Source organism: Buteo buteo, chromosome 17 (genome assembly GCF_964188355.1).
Source record: "Buteo buteo chromosome 17, bButBut1.hap1.1, whole genome shotgun sequence".
In the NCBI taxonomy this organism is placed as follows: domain Eukaryota; kingdom Metazoa; phylum Chordata; class Aves; order Accipitriformes; family Accipitridae; genus Buteo; species Buteo buteo.
In genome coordinates this window covers 7969364-7984508 of record NC_134187.1, presented here as the reverse complement: position 1 = coordinate 7984508, position 15145 = coordinate 7969364, and the positions used below count along the sequence as shown (strand labels likewise).

General features: G+C 41.3%; 1 protein-coding gene across 1 annotated transcript in view; it reads left to right on the top strand.

Annotated features, from left to right (window-relative positions):
• The first annotated feature begins 1904 nt into the window (after positions 1-1904).
• Positions 1905-15145, top strand: part of MFSD2B (MFSD2 lysolipid transporter B, sphingolipid) — a 45971-nt gene continuing 32730 nt past the window's right edge. Inside the window, 6 exon segments of the mRNA XM_075049035.1 lie at positions 1905-2203; positions 2670-2698; positions 2701-2744; positions 2747-2836; positions 7654-7770; positions 11614-11738. Of these exon segments, the coding sequence (XP_074905136.1) occupies positions 1905-2203; positions 2670-2698; positions 2701-2744; positions 2747-2836; positions 7654-7770; positions 11614-11738 (704 nt within the window).

Below are 15145 nucleotides of genomic sequence, written 5' to 3'. Positions count from 1 at the left end.
CATTTGCAACATAGAAATTCAAAGAAATAATTAGTGTAAGGTTGATTGAAATTGAAGGGGGGAGAGGGAATCAAATTTTAAGGTAGGTAAATCCATTTTGCTTGTTATCATAAGACAATGTTTTTGGAAAGGAGCAGTAAGCATTTAGTATTTCAATGTAGATTCATGTCTACTGCCAGTTTTTTAAGAGACTGGATAGCTTGATTCTCTCTGGCTATATATTGCGCTTTACTGAAATCAACTGTTTCTGGCTATAGCTTTGGTGTACTTGAGCCTGTATTTGCAGTTTGACAGTGTCATGATCTTAATTACAACATGAGAGCAAATCTTTAAAAAGTCAAGAGTGATGCTGACTGCACTGATCCCACGTTAGACTAGAAAGTGCCTTTAAAAAAAGGCAGTGAACTGTGATTGGATAACTTATTTCCTAATTTGGAGAAAATCTCTGGAATTAATACAGGGGTTTCCTAAATCTAATTGGTTTCGGTCAATTTGTAAAGACTGATTAGCTACCTGTAGTGTCTGGACAGCCTAATCTCTTGCTCAGCGCTGTAGACAGCTATTGTGCATTGGTCAAACAACAGTAAAACTAGCTTGATCAATGCTTGAGTTTGTGCAACACATGAATGCTATCAGTTATTCATTGTTTATTCACAAGCCTTCACTGTTTTGAGTAAAGCCTGTGCATTAACATAATTTACAGCAAAATTGAAATGGCCTAGAAAAGAACAAAGAAAGGAAATGCTTTCTGTAGTTTCTTCCTTCATGAAGAAACATGCAAATGCAGGTAACAGATTTAATGTGTTAAGAGGATGTTGTGTGAAGAGAAAACAAAGAACCTAAATGTTGAATTTGAATGTAACATGCATGCCTTTTATCTAACTTGGTTATTTAAGAACAAATTATGTACCGGGGCTAAGGGACTGAGCGGTCCACCTCTGTTATTTTGGAGCCCATCTGGCCTCAGCCCTTAGGGACACCTTGGAGCCTAAAAGCTTCAGAGGGGTTTCAACAAGGCCTATTAAGGCCACAATTTCAGTTTTGCATTGAAGGTCTGTTTTTAAGAAAATTTTTTAATGCCCTTTTCTTTCAGAATTTTGCAAATTTGTTATTATTCTTGTCAAATGAGGTTGTGCAGGATTTGCATATCAGTACTTCAGAGCGTAGTTTGCAGTGGGTGTCCAATAGCCACCAAGTGACCCTGTCAATAGCAGAACTCTGAATCAGTTGAGCCACAAAGCCGTGTGTGTGTATATTAGTCATCTTCCCAAGACAAGCAGATCACTGAGCCCTCGTTGGTTTGTTTCAACCCACTTCTTTCAGGCTGTCTCCCTGTTGCAAGAATTCGTACTTCAAAATGCAATTTTTTTTTTTTTCTCTGATGTGGAGCATGCTTGCAAGACCATTTTCCTGTGGGCAGAGTGGTGGTGGTGAACTTGCACTGCCTAAATAACGGTGTCAGCTCCAGGGCCGTGGAGGGCAGCAGCTCTTCCCGCAGCGGGTGTTTGTGTAAATCTCATCTCCGGTTGAGAGACAACGGCATCGCTGGCTGGCGTGGTTATAAATTCATGTAAATCGGAAACCCGCGCATCTCCTCGAAAGGATAGAGCCCGTATTTTTAGGCTTTGGCTGAAAACGGCCCCAGAAAACTTCCCCGGCTGACCCCCGGCCATGAAGCCCTTCACCGCGGGGTGAGGCGGGAGCAGCGGCCGTCGGGCCGCGCGGTGCCTCTGAGGGGACCGGCCGGGCGGGCGCTGTGGCTGCCTTTCTCTGGACGCTCGGGCGGGTTAGCGGGCTTCCAGTACAACAAAGCCTGGGTTTTACCTCACGGACGGCTCCCGCGGCAGCCCCCGTAGGAGAGAGCGACGGGGAGCTGCCCCGCTCCTCTCCACAGTGGAAGTGGCATGGAGGGACGGAGGGTGAGGGGGCGTCTCTGCCGCCCGCGGGGGGCTCGGCGGACTCGGCTGTGTAGCCCTCGCCCGAGGCGGGGAGCGGGCTCCTCTCTTGGGGAATCTCCCCTCCCGAGCCTGGAGGGCAGCGATCGCGCCTTCGCCTCTCCGGGGCGTTGCGTGAGGGAGGCCGCCACCCGCTGTCCCTCTCCTTCCCTCAGCCGCCCCGCCCCGGGCACGCAGGTGTTGGACGGGGGTGGGCTGTCCGCTTTGCCATGGCGGGGGCCGCGAAGGACACCCCGGCGGAGGAGGAGGTAAGGGGCTGGGGAGGGGGAAAGGCGGCCCTCGGGGGGCTTGAGGAGCCCCTCGGACACAGTCCCGGGGTGAGAGCGGGGTTGGGGTTCCGGGCGTGCGGAGCGGTCCCGCCCGCGCCCTCCCGCTTCGGCGCGCTGGGTTTTTGTTTTAATTGCCGGTGGGTTACGGGGAAGGGGATGGGCACTCTCGGGGGGCGGGGGGGGGTCTTGGGGCAGCCTGAAGTTGCTGCTGCCGTGTTCTGTGTGGGGTTTCTTGCGCGGCGCAGCCTGTCTCGGCGAGGTACCTGAAATAGCTCTCCAACCCTTACCACCATCCCCCTCCCCTCTCTCTCACCGAGAAGCTCCGTGCGACTCCCGTAATTTCCCTCGATTACGCTATGCGATGTTCACTGTCCACTTCGGTGGCAGGAAAAAGCTCGTTGCCTTTCCACTGTCTCTTCCCTCTGGGGCTGTCTCTCCGGTCAAGACAGGTGGGGTACCACGGGTGGCAGGAGAGGTGAGGCGGGAGGGGTTCACCCTCCTCGGGAAGCCTCATCAACGCCGAGAACTTCCAGACCAGCTTTGCGAGTGAGAGGGTATCCAAATGCTTCCTCTTCGGACTCGGTGCTTGCCGAGGTAGGAGCGGAGAGGCAGGTAAGAGGTGAGTGAGGACCCCCCCCCCCTCGCTCCGTGGCTCTGGAGAGAGCATCTGGTAAGGCTGGGAAGGGACAGCTTTGAAACAGAGGGGCCGAGGTAACCTTTCACGGCTTGGTGGAGGGCATTCAAGCCCTGGAGTTCATCGGGCGCTGTGGGCACATGCTGTTCTGGCTTGAATTTTTGTGTTCAGAAAGCATCTGGGTGAATTCATGGGAGAAATCTAAAGATATTAAACAGAGATACACCTGTTTTGGCTCACAAAGCTCCTCAGCGCTACATTGCTGGCAGTTGAAAGAATATCCTGTGAAAGCACCGCTCTATCCTGCCTTGTTCATATGCCCCTTCTAGGTGAAAGTGCACCCTAAGCCCTGCTCCTGTTACTTCTTCCACTCAGGGGTGGACTGATGTCACTAAGAAACCTGAAAACAGTCCTTGAGATACTTGGTATGAGGGACCTGGGATGCCACCTCTGACTATTGCACTCATGCTTTTAAGAGGCAGTTGTTTCACAGAACAGAAACATTACCAGCATTAATTCTACGTTGAGAGAAAAACTGAGTCAAAAGCTGCTCCTCATTAGCTACATTTTCATTGTTTCTCAGATAAACCTAGACTAGTGTTTATCTTTGAGTCACAGGTTTTGCTCTCTCTCCTTACTGCTTTTAAATTACTTGTTGGTTCAGTTCTGGACTCAACTGATAAAGAATAGCTTAGGAGAAAATGCGGCTGCTTCCTATGCCCATAGTGTTCATGCAGTATCTTCACACAGTTGCAGAGTTGTTTTCAATGTGCTTAAATACTTTCTTTAGAAATAGGATGATCTGTTACAAACATTGTATTCAACTTCTATTCTGTTGGGGAAGGGAAAATTTAGAAGCAATGAAAAGTATGGTTTTAACTTATAAGAGAATTAAAAATAAAGGAACTATAGCGTATGAGCTGCATTAATTTTCTATAACAATGTTTAAACTTAAATAGAAGAGTAAGGAACAAAATCAAATCTCAGCTATTATGCTTTCTTGGTTTACCTAGAAACACAATTAACTTTGATATGATGGGGGCATGTGTAGTACAAAATTGTCAAGTTAATCTGAGAAAAAGAAAAACCTTATAACTTCATTTGACCTTCCTTTCTCTTACTTCCCACCCCATCCTCTTACATTTCTTCTACAGCTTGTAGGAGCAATTTGATGTTGACATTCAACTACACCACAGGGGTCTCAAAACAAAATTTTCATTGTAAATACTTTGTATTTTGTTCATTATTTAGCCACTGCCTACACATTCACATCTCTAGTGAATTTTCTGAGTCTGCTTTAAGCTTACTGACAAACTTACACAGGTGAAAAAGCTTTCATTGGATTTCACAGAAATCAAGCAGTTTCTGTTGCTTGAGGAAGCAATGCAGCAGAGAAATCCAGCCTTCAGAGTTAATTAGTTGCTCATAGCTGATGTACTGCTGTTGGTCACACTGCTCTGTACAAGTGCAATGTTATCCTTCTCAAGACAGTTTCTGGTATCATTTATTAGCAATATCATGTAAAACTAACCAAGGCTGAGGGACTTAGTGTAACAGACAGCTGCCACGTGTATCTTTTCTACTCTTAAACTGTAAGCCCAGGAAGTTGGAAAGACAGAAATGTTTCAGCTTTACTGGTGCAGAGATGTGCGTTCATTTTTACCACTGTGACATAGGATACTGAGGTAGAAAATGTAGTGATTACAATATAACTTCAATACAGAGAGTCAAAATAGATTATGGGCTGCTGCTTTTGGAAAGAGATACCAGAATGTAGAGTCTGAATGACTATTCCTCAGCAGAAAGAAACTCAGGGGCACTCAATGAAATTACGAGGCAGCAGATCTGCAATGAATGCAGTGGCATTTCCTTTCACTGTACCTGTCATTCACATGTAGAACTGCTGTGGTGTATTATGGCTTAATGTACAAATGAGTTCCAAAAGTAATTAGGCATGATAAAAGGAAAACAGGTATTGAACAGTGATCAGGATGTAACCTCCATTTCAGGAAGTTCATGAACTGCCAATTCCCTGCATTTCTGTGGCTGACTGAACAGGACACCTCTGTATGCTATGTCTATCCAACAGCTTGTTTTATTCTGAAAATAACATTCATAAACAAAATTTAGTGAAAATTTAACTACTGCTGTGACTAAACTATTAACTTTGCTTCAAGGTGATCTGGGAGTGTGGTTCAGAAAGTAGCTGAGCAGCATCCTGGGGGTGTGTGGAATCACAGTAAGACTTCTTAAAAAAAAAAAAAGTATTAAGATTGTAAATTTTCTCCCCACGAAACTGATGTAAAGACAGGGGTACTGCCTACAGCCTGTAAGTTTAGATCTTGGTTGACTGTTTCCTGTACCAAAACTTTAATTAGACTAACTTTTAAGAACTTAACATTCTTTGTGTTATAAAAATATTTTGGAATCATGTGTATTATATAGAGGCATTTACTTTTTCTGTGTTATCATGGCCTTAGTTGTTGAAAGGACAAGGGGCAATGGTTATAAACTGCAAGAGGGATATAAGGAAGAAGTTCTTCACTGTGAGGGTGGTGAGGCACTGGAACAGGTTGCCCAGAGAAGTTGTGGATGCTCCATCCCTGGCAGTGTTCAAGGCCAGGTTGGATGGGGCTCTGAGCAACCTGGTCTAGTGAAAGATGTCCCTGTGAATGGCAGGGGGGTTGGACTAGATGATCTTTAAAGGTCCCTTCCAACTCAAACCATTCTGTGACTCTATGACAGCTACTAGGGAAAATAAGTGGGAAAGCAGCATTATGGATCTAAAAGGTTTTATTAGCTTGTTTTGGGGGCGGAGCGGGATACAGGATTTACATAGCAGTGGTTTATGTCTCTTGATTTCAGCTGGAACTCATCTTGCCAATGCTTGGAGATCAGAAGGGAAGGTATCAAAGGAAAATAAACTTTTAAAGTAATTTAATTTCTGGGAGGATGGAGGTGAGGCTAGGAGAAGGGAATGATTAAAAAATAAAACAGTGTCATAATGTTTAAAAGTACACAGCCCTGGAGCAAAGCTCAAGAGGACCGTGTTGTGAGTCGAGCGAGCAAGATACTATAGACCCCACAAGTCTAGTAAAGCTCGCGTTTAATAGGACTTATGTATGAAAAATGGGGAGTTACTTTGTACAGCAAATATGTACATAGTCTGTTTGTTGTGTTTAAAATCTCTTATGAAATTAAACAGTATATTGTTCTGATGAAGTCTGTCTTGGGACTGTTTACCACTCTTTTTTTTTCCTGGACAGAAAAAAATTGCCAATTCGGAGTTCAAGTGAAGCCTGCTGTGGCAATACCATTTTGCAGCTTGTGCTCTGACACTGTCCATTTTACTTGGCCATAGTAATGGGATGCCACCCCATCTTTCTCTGTGGAAACACAAAAAGGAAAGAGTCCTGATACTTGTGCTTGCTTGTCCACACCCACTCAGATAAAACAGTTCAAAGGAAAATTATTAGATGTTGAAAGGCTCTGTCTAGAAGTCTAAAACTTATCAAAACTCTGTTAGGTAGTAAAGATGATGGTACTTAGTAAATTTAAAAATGTTCAGAAGCTAGGTCATGTATCAGAATATTATCATTGTGGTGGGTCTCATTACCATGTGTCTATTTTTATCCTGATCTAATGTAAGAATTAAGTGCTTGTGTAGTCAGTTCAGAGAGAGGGCAGACCCTTCATGTTTCCTGGTTCCTGCTGACAGCAGTCTTTAAAAAGGGTTTGAAAGCCTAAAAGTCTAAATTCAGGTTGGATATGTTGTCCCCTTTGAAAGGAACACAAGATTTATGGCATGAAATTAAGTCTTAAGATTTTTTTAAAGGCTTTCCAGTATTCTGAACTTCTACTATTGGAAAACACAGTGTTCTTCATTAGAATTTCTATTAGACTCTGTGCATTTTTTGTCTTTTAATTACTGTTATGAAATCTTATTTTCAGCTTTTATCTTACTTTTATTTGGCAATTCTGTTAGAGAATATTCTTGGATGCTTACAGTCCTTTTCAAGCATCAAAAGGCAAATGAGAAAGCACAGTTTTGCAAAAATTTTTAAACATGCCTAGAATGACTTAGAGTCCTTCCTAAAGAGGAATTGTGCCCTAAAATCATTTTCCCTATTATGCCAACTTTCACAAAAGATATAGGAAAGTCAAATCAAAAGGAAGATGTACAAAGTCAAGTGACTTTGCCAGGGTCACACCAATGTGTTGTGACAAAGTAAGAAAGGAATGGAGCTCAAATGTTTGGGATCTATTCAGTCTGCATTTGACTGTGGAACTTTCCTTCTGTGAATGTTGTCTAATTACTATGGTATAAGAGTATATATCAATTATTATGGTCTGAAAGATTGATATAAGAAATCAGGTTTTTTTAGAATGTTTTCAACCTTTAAAAAATCTGAATTAAACATTCAAAGACAAAACTAAGCTCAGAAAAGAGTGTAACAGTATGTGCACTTCTTTGCTACTTCTTGCTTGTTTGTAGACTTTTTCCTTTTTAATAGCTTGTGAGAACCAGGTAGGTAAGTCTAGCTTCCCTTGTAGGGACACTGTAATCTGTTTTTAGGGGCTGAATTAAGGAACAAAACCATTAAAAATCAAAGCAATGAGCATCCAAATGCCTGTTGGTGATAGGGGTTGAGGGCATATGGATTTATTAGTGGAACACCTGTGAAGCGAATACCTGAATTTGTTGTTAACCTTAGACTTTAACCTCATGACTTCTGTAGCTTTTAACTTGTGTACCTTGTTTTTCTCATCATTTGTTCTGCTTCCTCTTGAACAGGAATACAGGCTCTCGATTTGCGGCAAAATATGCTATGCAATAGGAGGTGCCCCAAATCAAGTGGCAGGGAGTGCTGCTGCTTTTTTCCTACAGATCTACCTGCTAGATATAGCCCATGTAAGTAGCACAAGAAACCTTTACAGATTGTAGACTTACCTCAACTCTGATGTTGTCAACAATGTCCCTGGAATGATAAAAGGTGAATTAGCTAAAAAAGCTTTTAAATTGCCTTGTTATCATTGTCTTGTTATCATTGTCTCTAGCTGTTTAGCATCCTGGAAACTCCATAAACTTATCTGGAAATACTTTTTTTTCTTTTTTTCACTAGTTTCCTTTCTGCCTTGAAGTGGCCATTGTTCGCTTTTATTTTGGGATCATTAATAGAGCCTTAGGCACTGTAGAGCTCACACATTTGCAGACACAAGAAAAAGCAGTTGTGAAGCTTTGTTCATTTGGTTTAGTTAAAAATCACTGCAGTTGCACCCAGTAGTCGACATAGTTTCACATAAATTTTATTTGGTTTGTCTAGGATAATTTCTTTGTAAAGAAAGCTGAGTTATCCTTCCTGAAGGTTCTTTGCTTCTGGTCTGTGGCTTTCTGGTGCAGAAGCAGACCTGGTAAAACAAAGCAGTAGGAGTCATCCCATTCATCTGACTTTCAGCTGCTCCAGCTAGATTTCAGGACAGCAGAGAAACAAAGAAAATCAAACCATAAGCATTTTTTACTGTTTTGGATTGTCTTGTATGTCTTTGTGGCACCTAGGTGGGAGAGATAAAGTATTATAGGATAGAAAAAAGGATTTTAGGGAGATGAGGCCAAATTGCAGGGACCCCAAGAACAGCTGTAGCTGAAACTACATGAGTGGCTTTCAGCACTGACGACTGTTTTTATTTGCTGTAAAGAACAGGACCTTCTGGATCAGATATCATTATCCATTTGCTATTTAAGATGTAGAAATACAGGATGTCATGACTTGGGGAGTGGAGGTGTCTGAAAGATTGGGTTTATGGTTTTCCTATAAAAGTCTGATATCAGAAGTTGAGGTGTGACTTAATCAAACTGGCAACACAGTAAGACTGGCATGTCTTGTTGAGATCAAAGTCACAAGATCTAGAACAGGGGCCAGTTTTGGACAGCAGTGTCAAAGGTGTCAAGTGGATGGTGTGGAGTCTGAGGAGTTGGAGGTGGAACAGGTAACTTGGAGATGCAGCTCTGACTACAGCTGTTTCACACTCATATCAAGGATGGCAATACAAGTCACTGGAGATGATAAAGCATGAACTGAATGAGAAAGACACTAATACAATTTTCCCAGGGTTCTTATAAATATGCCAATTTCCCCAGTCTCTGCTTATCACAGAAATTGAACATTCTTGAAGCTAGGGTCTGTTTATTTCTTTATATGTTTGTGTACAGTGCCCAGAAAGCTGGGGTCCCATTCTTGCATTTTTGCACACTACCTAAAGAAATGACATAATAGTAATTATTTTGTTAACAAGCTCCTACTGAAACCCAATAATTTTGCTTAATGTTTGTAGTGATACACGTACTACTTCATTAAGGGGCTTAATTATTTGTTCCTTGATGGTTTGGTTTGTTCTCTGAAGTAATCCTGCAGGGACAGGATTTATTTCAAGGTCTGATAAACAGCTCTGAAATCCTGTGGGTTTTTTCCACACGTTTTCAGGGGAGGGCATGTAATTTTATAGTCACTACCTGGATTTAATTCTTGCCCACTCAGAGGGCCTGTTTTAGCTCTGTGAGAGACAGTGAAACTCACTAGGTGTAATCTTTCATACATAATCTGGATCCTTTCTAAGAAAATTACATTTGCATTCACTTTCTGTAGCTTACAGTTTTCCCCTTTGAATTCCACGTTCCATCTAAATTACCTGTATAAACTACAGACGTATAAATGTAACTCCAAACCACACAGGATCCTTGAGTCAAATTACTAGAAAACACCAAAACCTCTGATAATAGGATCCTGGTCTTTATTCCTTTCGAGATGGGTGAATTTAACATATTTTATTTTGTATTTTATTAACACTGAGAAGTTTCTGGCACTGGTGGTGACAGACACTGTCTAGATTTAGGGGTTAGGAAAAGCCAGTCAAGGGATATATAAGCTCACACTGATGATGAAGACAGGGTGACTACGCAGACTCCACTCCTAACATAAAAGAGGTTTTAATTTTCCTCAAGACTTTCTTCCACCTCTGTTTATCTAATATCCACTTCCTTTCTATCTATTCAAGTTATCTGAACAAAACACCAATGCAAAACCCACCTAATTTGAAGTTTTCTGTCTGTGTCCCTCATAACTGCAGCATTTCAACCCCTGTATCTTTCTGACTGCTATTTTGTTCTTGTTTTGGCTGACCTGTCCCTTGAGAAGCAGTAGGGACTTCTGAACAGTTCCAGTGCAGCCCCCATGGCAAGTCTGCCCCAGGGTTGGTGGGCTACTTGCCACCTTGGCTGTGGGAGGGCACAAGTCAATAAAGGTGGAAGAGGTGAACGTCAGCAAACTGCTGTGGGACACAGCATAATGCTCATCCCAGCCTTGTCCTACACTGCAGCAACAGGATTCTCGGAGAGCCACTGTCATTACCTGCTGGAGACTACCATTCCCAATCCTTCCCTGATCATAAGCTTTCTTGGTTGAAATATGTGTCTTGGAGCTGGTGGTGTTAGGAAGATTGGCTGCCCTTGCAATTTCACCTAATTTGGGCTAAAATTTAACAGGTGTGATTACACAAGTGCATAGCATCTGCCTTTTACAAAGGTCATCCAGGACATTCAGAGATTATTGCTTCCTTCTTTCACCTCTGAGGGAATACCTACAGCAAATTCTGCAGGCAGGGGAACTGGCCCAGCTGGAAGCCATGTGATGCTGCCTAGGAGGCAATAAGCTCTGCAGAAAAGCAGGGGATACTAGCTCAAGCTTGGTGTTGCATCAGCTGCATTCGCCAGGCTTTCCACTGTGTTGGAGCACTGATAGCATGAAGAAGCATATAGATGAAGGGGTTTTGTCTGCTGCTGCTGTTTAAGCCGCATAGGCTGTTCCAGCAGTCTCTCGCTCTCTTGATAACTGATTTGAGGAATGTTCATGTTTATATAGATTTCAGTGACATTTTAAAGGCCTATAGTTTCAGTGGCATGAACTGAGCTCTTGGAAGAGAACCCACTTTTTTTAACCTTTGTGTGATACAAATTCCTAAGAACTGTACAGATACATGTGAAAAATAACTACGTTGCCTGGGATAAACTGTATTTCTATATAGGCACTTAAGTATGGTCCTCCCGGGTTAATTTCAAAGGTTTTTCTACTTGGCCATTTTATTATGTAATCCGTTAACATTTTTCAAGTGAGATTTGTTGGACATGTGCTGGCAACTTTGATTTGAACAAATGTGCCTTATGCAGTTCAGTTCTGAGTCAATAAAGTCTGCTGTGCTACAAGCTCTTCCACAGGCACATGCCACCAGTTGGCAGCTTTGTTGGTAATCTCAGGAGATAAAAAAACATGAATGCATGTAAACAGCTCCCTCTACTTTTTTCTAGATCAGGTCAAGATAAAGATATGGGGAAACTGGGCCGTGTGGGGAGCAAAGTGAGGGGGTAATTACAGAGGGACTCTGTCAGGTTTTATGACTAAAACAAGGACTTTAGTCTACTATTTGACTGAGTCATTTTCCTAGTTCTAAACGTATTCATAGGCTCTCATTCCTTGCACTTTTCCCCTCTAATCCCTTCTTGCATGGTGCCTGTCTCAATGTCTCATTTGTTTGCCACGGGTAACCAATAGTAATTTCTATGACAGCAGCAGACATGTTTTGTAAATGAACTATCATTATTCTTTAAAACACTGAGGGTTTTTTTCTGGAAAGTTGCTTTATGCTGTTTCATTGTATTGTCAAACAATGGCTCTTGTTTACAGTATTCTGTCTGTACTTTCAGATTACTCCATTTCATGCCTCTTTGGTGCTGTTCGTTGGCAAAGCCTCAGGTGCAGTTACTGATCCTGTTGCTGGCTTTTTTATTAGCAAAAGTAGATGGACAAAAGTTGGCCGGCTCATGCCTTGGTAAGCATAAATGTGTACATATATTTACACACACACATATATATATATATATGAGAATATTGTGTGAGTGTTGTGATCATACAGTCACCTCATTGAGTTAGACTCATTTTTCTTTGCCTGTTTCCCAGACAACAGTGATTGTATTCATTCTACATATATAAAATAAAAAAGAAAAATTGTCATGTCATCTATTTTCCTTTAACTTGTTTCCCATGAAAACACTGAAGAGATTTTCTACCACTGGAGACGCAAACAAATAAAGCCAAAAAACTGCATTGTTAACAAAACTGAAAGCTCAGATCTAAAACTTTCTTGAATCTGTAGTTGAATTTTCATCTTTGTCTAGATTTCTTTTGTTTGGCTTCACTCCTCCACAAAGTTGGAACTTTTTCCTACTTGTGTCCTAGTGTGCCTTCAATTCCCACATGAGCCTTCCAGGAGCTCCGTTAACTTGTAATTGTCTAGGCCTTTGAATTCAGTAAAGGATGTGTGCATACATGTGGGACAGATTGTGACACCATGGCATTGAAGGGCTGGGCAACCAGCACTGCCCTGACACTCTGTTACATTCTTCCTTACAGCAGTCATTCTGGTCCTGCTTCTCTTACATCCCCGTAATCAAAATACTTAATTAAAAAATCACCATGACTTTTATAATGAATGAGATGCTATAACATTTTGATCAGCATTTCTAAAGGGACAGTGTGATGTTTCACTCTGACATACTTAGCCCTTGTATGCATTCTAGCTAGTACACTTGTGCATGTGCTGTCCATGTGCTGTAAGGAGAGGTTAGAAGAATTAAGGTTACTCATATAGGAAGGAGATTGACAGGTGTGAAGCAAGAAAATTGAAAAGGGTTGGTCCATGTTAGAGGAACCCAAGCTCATCTATGCCATAGGGCATTTATTTGTTGGGGTTTTTATATTTTGGAAGTCAAGGGGTGACTGAGTAGTTTGTGAAACAGGGAGTCTTTCATCACTGCTCTATCTCATGCATTATAAGGATGTATTGTAAGATATTTTGAATTAATTACAAACTTTGAATTCATATAACCCCCAAACTTGATTCACAACAAAAATCTAAGATTAAATGTGGTATCCTGGGCAAAGAAGTCGAATATTCATGGAAAAAATTCAATTTTTTAGCTGGTGGTTCTCTTGCTGTCATATGGTTTTAGGGCTACAGAAACTTGTCCGTGGGCAGCTTATATCTGACAAAGGATAGAAGGCAAGTACATGTTGGAAGAAGGCTGAGATCAGGTGCTCTTGGCCCCGGTAGGAACAGGGCCTTCAGGTCAAAGTTAAGCTTTTTGTCAAGAGCCCCATGGGAAAAGAGGAGCTTGTACTGTTTCTCTTTTCAGGATTTGGTTTGTGGCCAGATAAATGGAGTGCTTTTTAGTGAGCGCTGAATTAACCGAGTAACAAAGTTATCCAAAAACAAAATAACGACATTTTTATAACAATGAATTAGATATATTCTGATGCCTTTTTTTTTTCAGTTCTCTGAAAATACTGCAAATACATGTGTTTATTGTTAGTGTTAAATCAATGTTACAGTAACTCCCATCCTAGCACAAGCATGAACTTATCAGCCCTTTACATTGTAAACCAACTACTGTACAACTTGCACTTCTTACAGGAAAAGTGCTTATCTAACCCAGCTTTAATATGTTCACCAAACAGCTGCTTTCTTTCCAGAAGTATTTTGTCTGGTTTTTTGGAAATGGTATTTTTTTTCATGGGAATTTTGTTCCTACACTTTGGAGGTCAGACCATATTTATACAAAGCAAAAAATGGGTCTTCTGTTAGCTTAAAAATACTTCAGTATTTTGAAATTATTCTGACTTCTTAAGTATATATAGTGAAGCAATAGAAGTGGCTCAGTCAGAAAAACTTGCCAGCAAAGCAAGAACATTAGTAAAGAAAGCAGCATTTAACTATATCTTAATACTGTACTCAATATAATAAGTCATCAATTACTATTGAACTCTTTTATGTAATGTGTTTAAAAGGCATAAGCAGACATTGACTTGAAATACACAAACCTGGTAAAATATTTTGTCAAAGGAGATAATGGTAGACAATCAGATATTCAGCAACTTCAGCAAGGCTCTGAAAACTCACTTACATTAATGAGGAAAGGAAAATATGGAAAGAGGATGGAAGGGGAGAAGAATACTAAGAGGGTTATTGCTGAAAAGTTGCATGAAAAATTGACTATGAAAATATTTTACTATGGTGACTCCATCTGGACACCAGTCTGGAAGAGCTCATGCTTTTGGAGAGGAAGGTAGATGCCCTGAGATGTGTTAGGATTTTACCCTTACTTGTGTTTTCCATTGCTGACTAGCTGTGGATGAGCTGTGGCCTGGGGACTGGAGGGAGAGAGAGTACCAGAACCTGGCACTTTCCGTGTAAATGCTCAGCTCCCAGTGATGCTGCCCCTCCCAAAGAGCAGTGTGGGAAAGCCATTGTTTTACTAAACTATTTACCCACATTACTCTTTTGTATTCCAGGTTTTCAGTTCACGATTGCAAAATAATCAGCTGACCCCCAATGTCAGTAGTGCTGTTGTGAAGGGATTAATCTGTTTTCTCTTTTATGTGTTTGCATATTTTTTGTTGGGATCTTGGTCATCTAATTACATTGTTTAATGTCTGATTTACAAGAATACAGGAAAGCCCTGATGCTGATGCAGCCCAGACTTTTAGGAAATAATAACGTCTGACCACTTCTTCCATATCATGGAGTTTGACAAGTGTTGTGTGCCTGTAATAATTTTTAGACTAATATAATTAATGGCAATGCCTGGAATTTAAGTTTCTGTGGTTCTTGTTTTTTAAAGCCACCTTCCTCACTAGAAAATGTTCCTTTTGTGTTTGAAGTGATTAGGAGTTTTGCTGTTGAGTTAAATGGAGCAAATTATCATATACCCAAGTAGATACAGACCGTAGGAACTTTTGCAGTGGGCTGTTCATTACCTTTTATGCTGGTTTCAGCATTTTTAAGTGTATCAACGTATTTGCACTTGCTTGAAGTAGCAATGAAGAGGCTAAGTTGAGAGGAAAACTGAAGGCATTAAAACTGGAAGAGGGAATGCTTGGTAATAAGTAGGCTTATGTAAAAATTGCTGAAGTATGAGAAGACGTGACAATAGAGCTTAGTTTTCAGTGGTCCTTTCTAATAAATGTGTAGTCTGAGATGTGTACTAAGGAATGGCAATATAGGTATGCTGTTACAGTGCATGTGCAAGGAAATTGAGTCTGAGTGGGATATTAAGTATAGCTCTTTTCCTCCAGATTTGCTGGGGTTTTTCCATTTTATGGAAGTACTTGTATACATTTTATATGAATCTGTGTATTTAATGCACCCTAACGTTTAATACTTAAAAACATGGCATTATT